The 15,809-nt window shown below is 43.4% G+C and overlaps 1 protein-coding gene across 4 annotated transcripts in view; it reads right to left on the bottom strand.

Moving 5' to 3' along the window:
• LOC127590068 (uncharacterized) overlaps positions 1-15,809 on the bottom strand; it is a 164,151-nt gene that overhangs the window by 98,418 nt on the left and 49,924 nt on the right. For all 4 annotated transcript variants that reach the window (XR_007959542.1, XR_007959541.1, XM_052049494.1 and 1 more), the window contains exon 6: positions 12,736-12,877. Coding sequence is in view for 2 of the 4 variants with exons in the window: in XM_052049494.1 (XP_051905454.1) it covers positions 12,834-12,877 (44 nt within the window). In the remaining 2 variants the exon portion in view is untranslated. The remainder of the gene's footprint in view (positions 1-12,735; positions 12,878-15,809) is intronic.

Genomic DNA, 15,809 nt, shown 5'->3' with positions numbered 1-15,809 from the left:
TCATCCTGCCGAGTCCCATTTGGAATAAATGAAGAAGTAAAAAAAAAAAAAAGTCCTTCCGTTGCACTAGCCTGCATGGCGTCTGATCTCTCATACGGTGACATTAGAATTGTCGGGGTTCATGCCCCAGGGACAGAGACCACGTAGATCCATAGGTCCAGTCAAGCTCGGGGAAAAGGATTTGGGAAGGTGAAAGTGTGGCGGTAGGATGAAGGCTAGAGCTTAACAGGGGATTTACGGTGGCAGCTGGCGGTAAGTGAGTTGAAATTTAGAAAAGGTTGTGATAGGCTTCCGCTTTCTGCCCCGCGGGCACCGAGAAGACTTTTTGTGTCGGGGAAAGACATGTTAAAAGTTACAGCAAGTCAACCGAGAACGGCTACCCGCAAAAGAGGAGATTTGCAGGTGGCTGTTATTATTAATAGTGACGAGACACTTTTATGGCACAGACTCACCAAATAATCACTTGGCATCAGCCTTCTTTCTAACGTATGTCTCCAAATGGGGCTCATTTCGACTAATTCCGTCAAAGTGCCCTGGAATCGACTCCAAAATAGCTGTGTCAAACTGATATATATATTTAGGAAGGATAATAAAGCCACGTTTAAGTACAAACGGTGATGCTTTAATTCTTATCATTATTGTTATTGAATGAGATCTGACAAACATCGTGTTGTGTTTTTCTTCGCCGTGCTGTGTAATGTTCAGCCAACTTCCTGCCAGACTGATTTCACAGATGACAGGTCAAGAGGAGCAGTGGCAGCCCAGCATGGCGATTTCTATCCGTTTTTTCTTTTTTTTGCATGTACCGCACACACCCCTACCGTGCTACAATTAACGCTTAGCAGCGAGCTCTAGGGAACAAAGAGGGAAGTGAGGATGGACAAAAGGGGGACATATGAAGGCCTGCCTGTCGACATTCGTGTTCTATTTGTTAGGGACTCGGATAAACCGATGTAAAGACAATTTAATGTCTTAATCGAACGGAAAATAAAGCGAGAACATAAAGCGCTGGTCCACAATGAGGACCAGGAGGTAAATCAAAAACGACTAACAAAAGGTGCTTGCACAAAAGAGCAAGAAAGGAAAGTAAAGCCCGCAAACTACGAACGAACAACAATGTAACACTTTGTACACGCACAAAAAGCCAGATCATCAAAATAAAATAGTACTTACACAAAAACTTAGTACCGAGAACTATACGCGAAATCACGACGAGGTCAAAAGCCACTAAGTCAATGAACAATGAGGATAGCGATGCCATAAACAATACTCCCACAACAGGTGTAGAACGTAGGAGTCCTTAAATAGCGTCTCTATTGATTAACGATTGCCAGCAGGTGTGCTAGGAAGAACGCTCCTGCCACCTGCTGGCCAGACCGCAAAACCGAAACGTGACACTATTACACCCTCGCCAGACACGCCATTGCCCGTGCCCATTTGCAAAAATATTTTTTATCAAGTACGGATGGCATTTGGGGTTTTTTTGTGAATGGAGACAAGCCACAAATTTGTCTGTGTTGTCAGTTGTTGGTTGTGTTGTCTGTCATGAAAGTGGGATACTCTCTTAACTCATTCACTCCCAAAGACGTTTTTAAACGTCTTTTCAGACTCGGTCTAGAATTGGCTGGTACTGAATGAGTTTTAAGACAAGCGACTCTGAGGATAAGAGTTTTCGATAGGCCCCGCGATCCAGCTACAGTGATTGGCACTGGACTAGTTTACATCGATGCTAATAGCTAGCTAGCTAGAAGTTGTTGATCAATTTTATCAATTTGTTACTCAAAATTCCACCTTGGATTTAATTTTATTTTATTTTTTTACTCAAGTTTGAATCAACTAGTATTCCTTTTTTGTTCTTACGCATCTTCAGTCGGCCGTGGGAATTTACGTCAAGCACGCAACGCGGATGATAGCAGTTAGTGAGTGTCGATTTTTTTTTAAGATGACACATTGCCTCCGCTCGCCCGGAAACACAACGAATTTGCAAAGAAAGGGAGATTGTTTCGTCTTTGCAAATGCAAAGTGAAATGTAACGGGGTTTTGTCGGCGCGTCCCGACCGGCATCACAAAACGGTAACAAGCCTGAATGAATCAACAGCGGCGGCGTCGGTGAAAAGGAGCGAGGCAGACTACAAAGGTGCCGCTGCTTTATTTATTCAAAAACTCGATCATAAATCTCCCCATTCTCAAAGAATGACTTCTTATTGAGTCTGCATGAGTTGTTCACAAATTGGTGCGTGCGCGAACGGTGAGTAAATGGGCTCCATAGAGAGAAGACAGAAAGAAGCGTCTTGCTGCCATGTTTGTTTACGTTCATGTTTGAATGCGGGAAAAAGAACCGGCTTACCGTCGACATAAAGTGGATAAAAAATCATTCGTTTATTCTGATGCACTATTGTTTATAAGATTAAGAGAACCAGCTTGTTCTGATATCATATATGTTCTGATAACTGTCAGGAAATACTTGAATTTAAGAAAACTAACCAATCAATAAAATCCTCAAATAAAATGCGAAATGGCATCGTTCAAAAGTGGATCCCTTCCGCGTCGTAGCCGTCCGCCATCTGAGACAGCGACGCATTCATCTGCTGTGTCATTTGGTGGCAAGATACGGCCGAGTCCACCCCTGCACATCCTCATTCCCGCTCCTCTCTGACATAACAAACAGCTTATGCTGAAGAAGTGAATTTAAAGCAGGGCCGCGTCGCAAATCTCCGCACACGAGATGAGCTGAGAGAGACATCAATAAAAGCCGACGGAGTTTAAGAGGCAGGCAACCTTTACAAAAAAATAAAAAATAAGAGCGCCGGGCTTAATGTTCCGTCCGTGTGCCTCTTTAAAGTGGTGGTGATTTAGTCGAGGCCCACGGCGAGAACAAACAGCGGCGCCGACATGCTGAGACTTTGCTATGCGCCGGTCTGTCGATCCGTCATCAAAAGTGTCAGAAATCGCAGCAATCTTGACCCGGCGAGGGAGTGGGCGGTGTTTTCTGGATGATTCCGCGAGCGAACGGGCCCATATCACGCGTCTCAAAGGTCATTTGGAAAGTAAAGTGAGCCGCGACTTTGATCAAAATACACTTTGACATCGACACCGGTTTCCAAAACAACAACAACATGGGGCGGACATTTCTATCATCGCGAGAACACATCCCCCCAAAAAAGCTGAAATTCTGACTGCTCTGTATGAGATCCGATTGGTTTGAAATGATAAATAGTGTCGGTAAATGAGGGGGGGTATTGGGGGTCGAACGGTCAGAAAATTGTCTTGTCTTCATTGGGAATATTTTATTCAATATCCTCAGGCTACGACGGCAAAACCCCACAGGAGAGTTGAGTCGGCTAATCGGTCAACTTTTTTCCACTTTGTTTCCCGTTTTTCATGGAAATCCAAAGGCCTCGAGCCATTTCCATTTGTCATTCATACGACGGTATTTCTATTAAGCCGTCTCCGAGTTTCTATTAAGCCTCAGACTTTAAAAAAAAAAATCAAACCGCAGCCAGTTGAAGGTGTAATAAGAAGTGAAAGGGAGTCATGATAAGGAGTCTCAAAATTCACATGTAAAAATATGGAAATGCATGCAAAAGACACTGACCTCGAGTCGCTACGCACACGCTAACACACACAAAATGATAAATATGCCGAAACGCAACTTTTTGTCCTCTCTTTTCCTTGTGCTACCTGCTGCAAACACTCTTACTCATTAATATGCAAATGTAAGGAATCAATCAAGCGAATTAATCCACAATACCCACCCCCAGTTACTGACAGGCATCGGATGGAAAGCAAAAGCTTCAAAATCCAGTCGAGCGGTGCGCTCTCCTCAGTGGGAGAAAAAGTCCGAATGCAACAAGGGTAAGAACATTTTCCACACTTTCACTTTAAAAGAAATCGTCATTTTCACTATCCCCCCCCCCCCCCCCCATTTCCAGCCGCCGCTAAGCTGCCAGCGAATTGACAGCGTAGCCGCACTTTCCTGATGTGCTAATCGGCGCGCCGTTTGTTCACGTTTAATCAGACGGATGTTTGAGGAGATAAAATAGAGCTACTCTCTTGGCACCTTTCAAGAAATGTGCCGCTCACGGGGAAGGGTAGAAAAATGAGGATAAGGACAACATTACGCCCGTTTATCCTGCAGTGTTACCAGTTAAGGGCTGCAGGATTTTTTTTTAAACGCTAATCCTTTGGAATTACCTACATTTCTGCATAAACATATATATACATCCATACATCCATCCATCCATTTTCTGAACCGCTTAATCCTCACTAGGGTCGCGGGGGGTGCTGGAGCCTATCCCAGCCGTCTTCGGGCAGTAGGCGGGGGACACCCTGGATCAGTTGCCAGCCAATCGCAGGGCACACAGAAACGAACAACCATTCGCACTCACACTCACACCTAGGGACAATTTTGAGCGTCCAATCAGCCTACCATGCATGTTTTTGGAACGTGGGAGGAAACCGGAGCACCCGGAGAAAACCCACGCAGGCCCGGGGAGAACATGCAAACTCCACACAGGGAGGCCGGAGCTGGAATCGAACCCGGTACCTCTGCACTGTGAAGCCGACGTGCTAACCACTGGATATAAAATAAAAAATAAAAATTGTGCTTGAAATAACATGCAAGCATCAGTCGTGCAAAGGGGGGGGGGGGGGGGGGGGGAGTATGTGAATCTCAATGCTAATGACTCGGTTGCAACTTTCTCTATAAGTAGCCGTCCTGGACATATGATTGCAAGAGTTCCGAATTTCCAGCGCCCAACGCTTGCATGCGCTACATTGTTGCTATGTTTGATGATGACCAACTGTCCTTTCTGCAATTGCGGCGGGAGTCGTAGTCGTTAGCTAGTTTGGACTTCGACCAGTACTTCTGGAGAAAAATACCCCCCATTTTAAAAATAATAATAATAAATCACACCCAAATTTGGGAATCAGACCGTTCCCTAATGCTGCTGAGGTATAATGACACCTCCGCGTTCACATCAAAGGATGAACAATGCACCACTTCTTCCAAAAGAACAGACCCAAGAGAAGTAGCTAAGATCAAAGACTGTTTTTTTTTTTTTGGAACGCAAACCATTTTCATTTCTTCTTACGACATATGACGAGAAGTACAATAAATTGTTACTTTAAGATACGTTGCTTGAGAATTTAAATCTTCCGCTGCCGTCTGGCGGAAGAGCATTTCATTGTTTACTCCGTTACTAAACGTGACTGGCGTCGACACTGCATATGAGCGATAAAACAATCATCAATCCAGGCTTTCCCCGTCATCAAGGGTTCAAAGTGAGATCCTTGGCCCAAGCACGAGGCAAAAGCCACGGCGTTCTCCGGGTGCTAAAAGTGGCGCCCGGTCAACTATGCATGGCAAATCGAAATTTAGCGAGGCCATCTGTTTTTGGGGCTATGTCCTAGCTCTGAACCCTTTGCTAATTACATTTCTAATGTCCCATTCAGCGGCAGCGATCTCTTTAATATTCCCCCGGCAGACACTACTTGGGAGGAGGCTACAATAAAAGCAGGTGGGCGGAGACGAAAAAAAAAAACAAAAAACGCAGAAACCCAAACCTGAAAAACCCACGCACGCGTCCGCTCTCGGCTGTAATGAAATAACAAGGGGGAGCTGGAAGTGTATACCTCCGGCGAACTGGGAAATATGCTCGGGAGGATGAGCCATGTTGCCAGGCGACCGCTGCTTGGAATGGCGCGTGCGTCTGCAGTGACGGGACGGATGGAGGGAGGAAGCCAAGAGGCTCTTAGGTTGTGTGCGTTTGGAGCCCTAGTGGCTCGGCTGTGTCACTGCAAGTACGACAGTCTGGCCATATGATAATTCTGTAATATTCAAAACTAAAATGTGCTTTACTGTAACAGAAAATATATATTTTTTTCCCTTTTTTTTTAACTTGCAGAAGTTGAATAAAACAAAATGTAACCCCGTCATGAATCCAAAATAAAAACTATCAAGAGGGCGTTTGGAACATATTATAACGTTACACTCTCGTGCAGCATAGCAGACTCAAAGTTAGCAGACCAACCAACACCGAGTTCCCGAGTTTGAATCTCGGTTATGGAACCTTAATTTTTTTTTAATTAACTTTTTGCCCCTGTACAGCTGCACATAGCCAGAATGATTTTCATTTTCATACGAGGGTTCTTGAGCTATAAGCACACGGCTTCTTCATCCGTTTAAGCATCAAGGGCGATTGGCGTAGGTGAACATATTACGGCAGCCATTCTGGGCTCTTGTATTGTTGTTTTATTATCTCCCGCCTCCATTTGGATGATTAAAAGTCTTCAAGCTTTCAGAGCACAAACCCCTTAACGGATAATACATCTGACAAGAAAGAATTGGCCCGATGCGGTTTCATTCGTCGTCTTTTTTTTTTCTTTCATTTTGAGAGGCTGCGGCTTTAAAGCAAAGTGGGATTCATTTGCTGCGCGCGCACGCGAGCCAGCTGAGCGTCACTTGACCGACTCAACATGCATCGTGAATACAGAGCGGCAGGCCCTCTCAATATACCGTCCTTCAGCCTTCATTTCCGCCCCCCCCCCCCCACTTCATATATTTCACAAACGGACTTTTTTCTTACCTTCCCTCACTTTCTCATCATCCCGCTTTCTTATTGACAGCAAAGGGGGAGCGGGCAGAGGCCAGAAAAGGCCAACTTCTTACAAAACGCTTCAAGTTTAATATCCTCCTCGTGAGCCGCAAACCAGCATTCAGCACTTAATCGCCCGCTCCACGTGTAAATAGCACGGGCCCAGTCTCATCTTTCATTTATTAAAAAACCCCATGAGAACCCCCGCAGTCTGAAACCAGTATTGTTTAGGCTTGAAGGCTACCTGACGATTTCTATCAACAAAATATTGCATGTGCAAGAAGGTATTTCCCCAGAGAGCTGCATCAATAAATTGGGCAGTAACAATTACTGTACTTTGGACCATTTTTTTGAAGTAATCATCACACCAATGGATTTGAAATACCAGCGGAGATATTAAAGCTTTCAATTCAAGTGGACATTGTCCGTCCATGCATTTTCGGTTGTCCTCACGATGTCAAATCAAGTTAAATGGATTTATATTAATAATAGTAGTTGCAGTACAAAGAGACACCGTAAGCGACCAGGGTTTGACCTTTGGCCTCAATACAATGTGGGATTGTAGTGAAGGTAAGCCATTTGAAACTAAAAAGAAAAAAACTTTCCACGGTTATAAGCGCAAGTTCGCTGCCGTTAACATGGCGTGCAATGGTAAATTCACTCCGACGCCCCGGACACCACTTTGAGACTGAGGTAGACAGAGAGCGCTCCCCTCCCATTAATTTTCAAACTCAGCCTATTGTTATAAACCAATCGGCAACTTGTGCTTGTTTCCATCTGTACTCCCGGACACACTGAGCTCCTTACTGGGGCAGTTTGAATAATCAAAAGGCACAAGTAAACAAGGCTCTGATTCGTTTCTGAGCGGCCAGAGTGAAGCAGGGCGCGCTCAGAGTGCGTTTCGGAATGCACCTACGATGAGGGAATAGGGATTTGGGGTGCGAGTCCAAGATTTACTTTTCTTGTCTCAATTTTCCCCCAGAAAATGAGACTTAGAGTCTGAAGCGAATTACATCGTTGTTTTTCTTCATCTTCATGGATTTCTTGATTGGTGTAGCTTGTATCAATACTCTGGAGTGACATTAAAGATGATTCCAAGTCTGAACTTGTTACAGAACAAATTCTACCAAATTGAAAAAGGAATTGGCCCTCAGCTACACTTTTAAAAGTTCTTTGCTCATCAACTGTGAGCGTATCTGGTTATTTTTGTCATGTTTACCTCATACGTCCAAAGCAGACAGACAAACAGAATTGGTGGCTGATGACCAGTTCTCCAAATCGCAGTGTGAATTCTTCTTTTTGGACACACGCCATCACCACAAGTGTTTCACAAGTGTCTTTCATCAAGTCTTTCATTATAATCAACCGCAGACTGCCGCCGCCACGTCACCACTTCCAGCGACGCTTGTTTATCATGCGCCTCACGTCGTCAGCTGAAATGGATTCCCAGTGGAGCAGCAAGACACAACTGCGCGACGACCGCCAGCGTTCAACCTACTTTTCTCCCTTTATGGCACTTTGTGGATTGTGCATGCCTAAAGAGCGTTTGTAAAATTAAAAAAAAAAAGTTTGTTATAATCTTAGAATTACAACACCAACGCGCTGTTTGATTGTAAACTACTGTAGATGTCCGTAGAGTGAATTTAGCGACTGTGAATACCAATTGAGAAATCTGTTTGCCCTTTAAAGCTAATGCTAACTAAAGCTAATGCTAACTAAATCAATGCTAACGTCAAACGCAACGAGATAGTCGTCACTTGCCTTACCTTTTTCTATGGACATTATTTTGGAAGCCGTATTCACCGTTTGTGCCAAATCTTGTGGGATTGAACAAAAAGTTCCGGCTATTTAATCGATATGACTTCATTGTTGCAATACTTTTCTATCAATGAAGCACTGTTTGGCTTTCTTTTTTTTTAACCTGGTGAAAGGTGAAAAAGGGCCATAAAGGTTCACAGACATAGTTGACTAATTAGTGCTACAGAGATATATTTTATTTACCGCCTGTGGAGACATAACTGGACCTCTATGCCCCCCCCAGCCACACACGCACCCACCTCCCACCCCGAGGTTGAGAACCGCAAAAGAGAGGAAAATAAAAACAAAAAAATCAGAGAAAAGGTGAGGACAATTCTCACGAGGTGTGTAATTAGAATGAGAATAAACAAAAGGGTTGGGGGGGGGTGACTGCAGGAAAGAAAAAATTGAGGTAAGCGCAACAGCATGGCGTCACTTTGGGCTTTTGAGATTTTTTTTATATGTGCGTGTGTGTACATATCGGTCTGTGTCCGTGTCTGCGGCACGCTCAGTAAAGAAGATGAGCAATCTGACCGGGATCAGGTGTGATGAGAATGGCGGATGACTTTTGAAGAAGACATCAGGAAAGGAAGGATGCATCTGCCAGCTAACGGCAATTTCATGAAGTCGCCGGCTTAAGCGAGGGGACTGGATGTCCTCGCAGTGGCCTTCCGGGTGTGTGTGTGTGTGCTTCCATTGATGAGAACAGCTCGGACAAAGCTTGTTGAAGGGCGAGCCACCTCATACATCACGCTTGCGATCCTGTGCACGGTGGCAAAATGAGGGATTTGGTGGCCCACTCCCACCTCACCTCAAATGGGAACCGGCATCACACACATTGAAGCTTCTCTACTCCTCCCGGCATGTTTCGCCATCGGTTTGACCCAACGGGATCATCAACAATTTTTTTTCCAGATATAGCTCAATGGACTGCATTTAGATTTTAGTTGCGAAAACCATTAATGGAGTAATGGTTCACTCGCCGGACTTCGGTTCTCACTCCCTGACTGGGTGTGGCTTTTAATTGATTGGCGAACAAATGAATTAACAGTCAACAAAATGGACGGATTGATGATAATTGCATTAAAATATATTTTTTCAGAAGCATCAAGATTTCCAGCCGAGGCCTGTGAACCAAACGGCAGGAGGGCGGTCGCCATTGATGATAAGTGCGCAAGTAGCAGAGTGTGATTAATCAGGGACAGCTAAAGCCTAATTCAAGCCCCAATCAATTAGTTCAAGGCTCATTATCTAGTCGACACGCTACCTGGAGAGCACTGAAGCCACTCGCTCCGTGTGGACAGAGTTGTAGGATGACACACACACACACACACAACGTTGGGCCAATTGCACATTCGGATGAAAATATATGACTATAAGGAAGGTGTCATATTCAAATGTGTGCCTAAGTGGGGAGAATGAAGAGCCTCAGGGCTTCGCTTTACATTTACAAGAAGACTACGGATTAAAGTGGTGGTGCAAGCCAATTACACCTTGCCGGACCTGCGCTGACATCGAAAGAGCAAAAAAATAATAATAATAATACAACTGCAGAATGAAGATGAAGGAGGCTTAGGGGGAGCTCAGTCGCAGAGAAAAGGCCGACGATGACAGACGGCAAAAGGACGGGGAAGGAGAGATTGTCTCCGAGGTGCGAGGGGTAGGGTGGGGTTGAGGCGATTGTACGGATGGATGCGACGCAAACGAAGGTGTTAAGAAGAGAAAGAGAGCGGGGTGGAGTTGGGAGATTGGATTTATCAGAGGCGAGAGGAATCCAATGTCAGACACCTCCCCGGGGGGAAAAAAGCCGAGACGCTTCAGTGACGACGTGCGACGACTCCAAGCGCCGCAACTGTGCGGAAACCTTTGGGGTGCGAGAGCAAGAAAGCACTCCAAGGTCGAGGCCGAGTCAACAAAACACTCCAGTTTACTAAGAAAAGGCAACCTGCTGCACTGTTTGGCCTTAATTGCTCGGTCTTGTAAACACAACATCAACAATAACTCAACTGAGTGTTTTCTCCACTTGCGCAAAGCTGTTGGCAAATTACTAAAAAAACAAAATCACCAATTTGGCATTTTCATTTTTTTCCCCAAATTTCATTTTTTTTTTTAAATGAAATAATGAATTGAAAATGAAATGGTCAAAATCCTGGTCAATTACTGGGAGGCGCCCAGTGCGACATATTGGTTCTTGAGACTTTTGGCAAGTTCTACTCATAACAGGAATGCCTACCAAAAGTTTTGTTGCAAATTTGAAGTGGCTTTTGAGGACAGAAAAAAACCCCTACCATGTCAAGACTTTTATTACAAAACGTTTGTGTTTTGTGAGGTTGATCCAAACTTAACCGCCAAGCTGTCCGTACACGCTATGACAAAAACTACTAAATTCCTTCGCAAATTAGCGTCCCGCCTCCATCTTTTGGTGGCAAGTGGGCAAAACCTCTCTGTCAAATTTGCTTTTGAAGAATTTACTGCTTGCGGGGTAGATGAAAAACAACAACAACAACAACCGCTAACACTGAAACAACAGTCTCGCAAAATCATGGCTGTTAACGGCAAATCAAATAAAAAAACCACAAAAAATTACAAATGTTCCCTTTCAGACACAGTTAAATCCGACATGAGTCCGACATGAAATATTCTATGAGGCCAACCGCGTCAAAGACTGACTAAATAAACCACGGTCATGCTCTTTTGCTCAGGCAGCGCGGCCTAAGCTAGCCGCTACTCCAAAGTCCAAAGGATGAATTTTAATCGAGCGCAGACGTGCGTAGCACTTAACGAGGCTCTCATTCACCGCAATGTTGTCAATGACGATGAATTGCAAGAGTTAAAGGGCTCTCAAACAGGAGTACAACATTTCCAAAAGGGGACAGTGAGTTGCTACTCGTGTATGGTTAAAAAACTCCGGTTTCGAACACAATTCGTTCCGTGACCCCGTTTGTCACTCAAAGACGTAATTCTTTCCCCACTGAAATGAACATGAAAGTCAGCTCATGTCCTGTTGCCATAAATATGCTTCAATATGTTTCTTAACAGCAAATGTTTTATGGTGACTCTCATCGATACGTGACATTTATTCCTTAGTCGAAAAGTACAAGCGATAATCGCATCAAACTGTTATGGAGGGGCTAGCAGTTGCCCTTAAGATGAAATGAAGGGATATATTTTTTATTTTTACGACCTGACCTTCTCACATCAGAATCCTCATCCACACACCCCCACCACCACCACCACCACCACCACCTCACGTCTGTTAATGAGCAACATCCCAATGCGAGTCCATCACAGACTCATTACAGGAAGGCCGCCCAGGCTGTGTTTTAATAAACAGACCAAGACGGCGATCTTGCACGTAAACACGCGCAACCTTGTGGAGGCCAAATTATTTTGGCCCAAATAAATCAAGATTTCACAGACCGTAACCTCAGAGCTGGGTGGGGAAAATAACTTGGGATTAATAACCTTGCAGCATCTAAATTTCTTTCGGTACACCAAGGACCTCTTGTGACTTTATCCTTGTGAGTTTCACAAGTTGTGAAATTAAAGTATAAAACGAATTAAAATTGTATGTTTATGAGATTGTGACTTTATTCTTGAAAAATTATGCCTTAATTGCTGGTAAAATGTAAAACTTCAAAAACAATTATAGCTGTAATGGTAACAAAGTATACAGGACTTTTTTTTAATCATTACAAAACTACTCCAATTTTATTACTGTAAAGAAAATCTATGGAATATTACATTTTCCTATATTCTCATAGTTAATTTTTATTTATTTTTTTAGCTGGATTACAAATAAAATAACAATGCACGCACCTGACCCACGTGCATGCTGTCCTGTGGTCGCACTGTGCGCAATAAGTCGCGCTTCATTAAAGCCAAATTTCATCCGCACTCTTTTACAAGCGCGGACGCGGCTTGAACCGCCAGGGAAATACAATTCCATTCCATTTGGAGGTTATCTTAATATACGAGCTTGTCTCCGCCACGCTGCACGGCAGTTACGAGGCGGCCAAACACCCGCAGCATGGCAATATCACTCGGGCGCCTTTTCAGCACACAAAGCAATTAGCAGACTGACTGACTGAGTGTGTGTGTGTGTGTGTGTGTCTTTTCCTCCACTAATATCAGCATCCGATGTTATTAGCACACTGTTCACTGTGGATTACTGTTTGTTTGTTTGTTTGTTTGTTTGTTTGTTTGTGCCTTGCTCCCCTAATCGCTATGACAATCCTCAAGCAAAAGGGATGAAGCGCTACAAAATGGCGTCCGCAAGCAGGTTCAGTATGGCCTCTAAATCAGTCAGGATTAAAAAAAAATTAAAAAATGTATAACTCACTCGGTCGTGACAAATGGAGTCCGGTTGAGACCGATCTCCCCGCGTTGGCGCGCCTTGACTCGCTATCTGTCGCCGCCTCCGTGACGCCCGATCGCTCTTCACGCCGCAATCCATCCGCCCCGGAGGCCCGAGCACCCTTCACCTGTCAAAATGCGAGAGGATGACTGGGGTTAGCGTGACGGATGTTTGGGTCACGTATCTGTAATAGTCTCTCACTCTGAGGATGATCAATAGACTTGAAATTGTAACATTTTGTCATTCCACATAGCAGGCAAAATCGCTACATGATGTGGCGTCTAATGCGTTCGGTGAACTAGATGGTCACTCAATTTGCTCGCCTTCCATGTTTAATTTGCTCCATAACTACGGGAAATGAAAACATCCAAATTCTTTCCCAACTGAAATGCCATTAATCCGGTCTATTGACAATGCGCTTTTTCTGCCGTGTGCCTTGGCCGTTAGGGGGCAGTAGAATGTCTATTCCTGTAAAATAATGCATTGAATGAAATTTGCTTTATTTCTTGTACCATTACCAATCAGGGCTATAAAGTTTCCTGTTTAATTACACCGATAAAGAAACGTCTCAACACCACAGTGAACAGTTTGCCCACACTCAATTCAAAGCAATTGACCTGGTGCACAAATAGACATTCTATAAGCAGCAAAGCAGGAGTCTTTGACCTTATTAACAGAAATGCCATTGCTTCATCCTCTTGGGCAAAAAAAACAACAACAACAAATATGGAATAGTTCTGAGTAAATGCGTCAAAAAAGTCGACCTGTTGAAAATCTCCATTCATCCTTTTTAATTTTAATTATTTCCTCATATTTAGGCAATATGTGAACAAATGTAAATAAGAATCTGTAAATCCATCTCTAGTAATAGCACAGTGGAATCCTGTTTAACAATCCACACTTTTGAGGAACAGATTAAATTCGGAAACCAAGGTTCACTGTAGTTAAATGGATCTAAGTCACTTAATACAAAAACAATCAAACGTGCGCTTTAAAAAAAAACTTTTCAATGTGTTGATGTTAAATGCAGATAAAATATGAAACGTAATATTGAAGGTAGACTTTCCGGCATTCATGAATATAGGCCGGGTTTTAAAAAAGTGGACAGTATACTTAAATTTGGTCTACTCTGTGTATTAATGAATGCGAAGCATTAACTTTATAAACTTTGTATAAAGGCGGTTAATCTCGTTCGGTCCATTTCCTTGCAATGTTTTTTTTTTTGCATCATTTACGGCAGCCCTATCCAAAACAGCACTGCACACTCTTCACAACACACAGCGAAGGAAACAGGCTGACATTTTTCTATCAATACGCACTATTAACACGGTCCGAGCCAAACCTAAAGTCTGCCAAACGTCACATATTAGCAACCTATGTCACTAAATATCATTTAACTGGTTGAAACGTTTACCTGGCGAATGAAAATGTTTGGAAGAACCGCTCAATTGAGTGCAGGCACAATTCGATTCTTTTTATCAGTCACGTTTGTCACAGAAAGTGAACGTAGCGCCCCCTGTTGGCAATAGCATGCGCCACACTTGGAGAGTCAGGACAATCACGTTTCTCTGTCGGAGGGTATATGGTTTGGAGTCAAATAAAATGTAAATCAGAGATTATTAATCACACTATGAATAAAACAAAGCATTTGTTGTTAGTTGATGATTTAAAGATTAATTTTTGACTCTCGAGCACAACATTGTCCACCCCTTGTGTAGTCGATCATTGGTCCCACTTGGGAAAAAAGTAAACGCCTAAATATAACTGGATAAACAAAGACGACCATTATTTCACAATTCTGCCCCCTACGCCCCCCCCCAAAAAAACTGTCAAATCTGAGATCTTGACACCCCCTCCTCCCAAAAAAAGCTCTTTCTCCTCCTCTTCCTTCACACTGAGACAGGGGGCTCGTCACGCCGCCGGCCCAGCGCCTCAAGTGAATGATGGGGAGCTGAGGCGAGGAGGAGAGAGGCAGCGACAGGCTTGTACAGCATGCAAAACAAGGCCAGTGCGCACACACACACACACACACACACACACACACACACACACACACACACAGTGTTGCCTATAAAATTCACATTCTATCTAGTGTGTGAGGAAGGTCAGACAGACCGTCTGACTCAACTTAACAAAGCATTGGTCCAAAAGATAGTATCACGATACAGCGATAACGTTGTATAATCCATTCTTTTCACTGTGAGTTTATTTAATAAGGATAGGAATCGCACAGGACCCGACATTACAATTTATTTTCCTCCGATAGAGACAGTATCACCATACAGCCATGACGTGACAACCATCATTTGGTGGAAGGAAAAACATCCACCACACATCACAATATCCATGAAAGGGTGGTACATAGTGCATAATATAATGTTTTTTTAAAGATAATAATAATCGCAAAATGGCAGTTACGTGATAGGTGATAAACTGAATGAAAATTAACACGATCTCGTAGCGGTGGGAATTACAGCGTAATTCACAATTACAATATCACAATTTTCTGTGTATATTTTGAGATTCATTTATAAGAATAGTAATTATTATGATCATCATTATCATCATTAAATTAAAACCGTATTTTCCTAATGATACCGGTACAGTACCTGACACCACGATACATACAGCCCACAATACATTTTTAATACAAACGCAGGAGACAAATAAAGCATCTTTGGAAATGTCCATCTGCGCGATACACTAAGGCTTACTCATCGATACCAGCTGGCAGAGGCGCTATTGACTTGCCGCGCACGACAACACTACACGCAGCAACAAGTTGGCCGGTTTGTGATTCATCCCTGTAGCACACGGCCTCATGTCGTGTGACATCATCGACAAAAGTTCTGACACATCGGTAACATAGGAAGCAAAAAACTTGAATTGCTTTTAAACATTTTTATGAGGAACTTCTTTTTGCATGTAGGTGAGAATTAACATTTTTGCAAGCCAAGTGTTCAGACTAGAATTGTGTTTATACGAGTGTGGCTGCATTGGATACATACTGTACATAATATTTTTGACGACTTCCCCTTTAAACAGACATAATTGCATTA

This window comes from Hippocampus zosterae, chromosome 17 (assembly GCF_025434085.1).
Source record: "Hippocampus zosterae strain Florida chromosome 17, ASM2543408v3, whole genome shotgun sequence".
In the NCBI taxonomy this organism is placed as follows: Eukaryota; Metazoa; Chordata; class Actinopteri; order Syngnathiformes; family Syngnathidae; genus Hippocampus; species Hippocampus zosterae.
The sequence above is the reverse complement of the archived record's forward strand: the minus strand, read 5'-3'. Positions and strand labels throughout refer to the sequence as shown.